This window comes from Engraulis encrasicolus, chromosome 13 (genome assembly GCF_034702125.1).
Source record: "Engraulis encrasicolus isolate BLACKSEA-1 chromosome 13, IST_EnEncr_1.0, whole genome shotgun sequence".
Lineage (NCBI taxonomy): Eukaryota > Metazoa > Chordata > Actinopteri > Clupeiformes > Engraulidae > Engraulis > Engraulis encrasicolus.
The window spans coordinates 39,045,606-39,048,105 of record NC_085869.1 but is presented as its reverse complement, the minus strand read 5'-3'; the positions used below and the strand labels follow the sequence as shown (position 1 = coordinate 39,048,105).

General features: G+C 48.3%; 1 protein-coding gene across 1 annotated transcript in view; it reads left to right on the top strand.

The window, feature by feature from the left end:
- The window catches only part of LOC134460535 (intersectin-1-like), a 39,125-nt gene that overhangs the window by 13,553 nt on the left and 23,072 nt on the right, over positions 1–2,500 (top strand). The window contains exons 10-12 of the mRNA XM_063212915.1: positions 211–348; positions 1,731–1,846; positions 2,466–2,500. The exon at positions 2,466–2,500 is cut by the window's right edge and continues 216 nt beyond it. Coding sequence (XP_063068985.1) covers positions 211–348; positions 1,731–1,846; positions 2,466–2,500 — 289 coding nt within the window. The remainder of the gene's footprint in view (positions 1–210; positions 349–1,730; positions 1,847–2,465) is intronic.

The window sequence follows — 2,500 nt, the reverse complement described above, 5'->3', positions numbered from 1 at the left end:
GATTTGGGTAGCTGAAGCTGGATAATACTGGCTCAAATGGCTGATACAGTACAGTATGTATTGGCATTGGCAAAACATAAAATATTGCCTGCATAATTATAGATAAACTCTCTCTCTCTCTCTCTCTCTCTCTCTCTCTCTCTCTCTCTCTCTCTCTCTCTCTCTCTCTTTCTGTTTCTCTGTGGTGTGTGTGTGTGTGTGTGTTGTCAGGGATCTGTCCGACGTGGATCATGATGGGCGCCTGACCGGGGAGGAGTTTATCTTGGCGATGCATTTGATTGACATGGCCATGAGCGGCCAGCCCCTCCCACTCAGCCTGCCCCCAGAGCTGATCCCGCCCACTTTCCGGTGAGCTCATACTGCTGATGCTATCTCAACACTCACTTGAAAAGTGGAGGAGACACACTCACACTACGCCTAATGATTCTCACAGTTTTTAACTGGGTGCTGATGAATGCCACATAAATCCTACAAAAAAACATAGGTGAATGAATGAAGGATGCTGTGTTCCATTACCCGTACTTAACGCCCTTTCCGCACTGTGTTTGGGTACGCAGGGCATTCCATTTCTAATCGCGAGGGTAAAGTGTACTGTAAATTACCCGGATAACGCCCCCAAAACGGCCATTTTTCGAAGTGTGGTGTTACTGTACACTTTTCGCACTCAACGGCCGCCATGTTTGTGACGTAGTTGAGTGTCAGATCTGTCAAACGGTTGAATCTCTGTGATAACAGCATAGTTTTGATTCCAAAGACAATCGCCATGTGTATTAGAGGCAGGGGTAACTTTAAAAAGTGTTAGCATAAGGAACAGTGCCTTCCGTGTTGAATTGCATATTGGCGGTTGGTAAACTCGGATGTCACGCGACCAACCGTCATTTCCGTTAAGTGTATCAGACAGAACGGGAATCGGAATGTATTCGCCTCGTGAATAGCGGAGGGTGGAAAGGGTACTTCACTGCACTCAAACAAGGTACACAGTACAGAGGGTGAATAATGGAACACAGCATGAAGGAAGCGAAGGACAACACTCTTCAGATTTTTCGTTGTTTATTTGCCCACAAAAGTTTCGGGTAGAGCCTTTCTTCAGTGAGTATTAATGGCGATTAGACCTTTTGTTCGCTTACTTCAACACTCCACACACTGCCACTGGTCTCAACAAATCTCCATTGGACAATTGAAATACATGCCACTGGCCCACACTACACTACAAGAGCCCCAAGAGCCCCAACTACCCCAAGTGCCCCACTACCTCGAGGCCTCTGGGTTACCCTTCTGCTCTACTCATCGTGGCCCCAGATATAAAAATGACAACATCCCAATGTCTTTTGGAACATGTTGTTTGAATGAACGCTTGTAATGAATTACTGTAAAAAGTCACTCTACCTCTTCCACTCCAATCTTGCCATCTCGGTGTGTGTCTCTCTCTCTCTTCACCTCCCTCTCTCAGTCTCCCTCTACCCCCTCAGCCCAAACTGATGCCTATCACATATGATACATGATAGAGCCTATACATAACAAGTATCTCTCTCTACCTCTCTCTCTCTCTCTCTCTCTCTCTCTCTCTCTCTCTCTCTCTCTCTCTCTCTCTCTCTCTCTCTCTCTCTCTCTTGCTCTCGCTCTCTCATTCTATCTGTTTGTCTGGCTGTCTCTCTCTCTCTCTCTCCTTCACCTCCATCTCTCCTTCTACCCCTCACCTTCTCCTTCTCTCTCTCTCTCTCCCTCCACAGTAAGAGGGGTTCCGTGGGGGGTGTGAGTGTGTCTCTGTCGGCTCAGAGCAGCCCAGAGCGACGCCTGTCAGAGGAGCCACCAGATGACCTGCCACTCACAGACAAGAAACCACCAGGTCAGGGAGCGCACGTGTGTGTGTGTGTGTGTGTGTTTGTGTGTGTGTGTGTGTGTGTGTGTGTGTGTGTGTGTGTGTGTGTGTGTGTGTGTGTGTGTGTGTGTGTGTGTGTGTGTGTGTGTGTGTGTGTGTCCGTGCGGGTGTGTGTGTGTGTGTCCGTGCGGGTGGGTGGTTGATAGTTTGAGAAACTGACACACACAAACAACAAACAGCACAAATACAAACATCACATCCAATGCAACAAGCGTCCTCCAGATTTCCTTCAAGGAGAACGCACACACACATGTAACATACACACACACGCGCGCACGCACATACACGCACGCACGCACACACACACACACACACATATACACGCACACATACACGCACGCACACACACACACACAACACACACACACGTAACACATATACACACAAACATGCAAGCACACACATACACACGTAACACACGCATGTAACATATACACACACACAGGCACACACACACACACACACACACACACACACACACACACACACACACACACACACACACACACACACACACACACACACACAGCGACACACACACACACGCTTCACCTCTGTCCTCATCCCTCTCTCTCTCTCTCTGTAGTGACCCTGGAGGACAAGAAGAGGGAGAACTTTGAG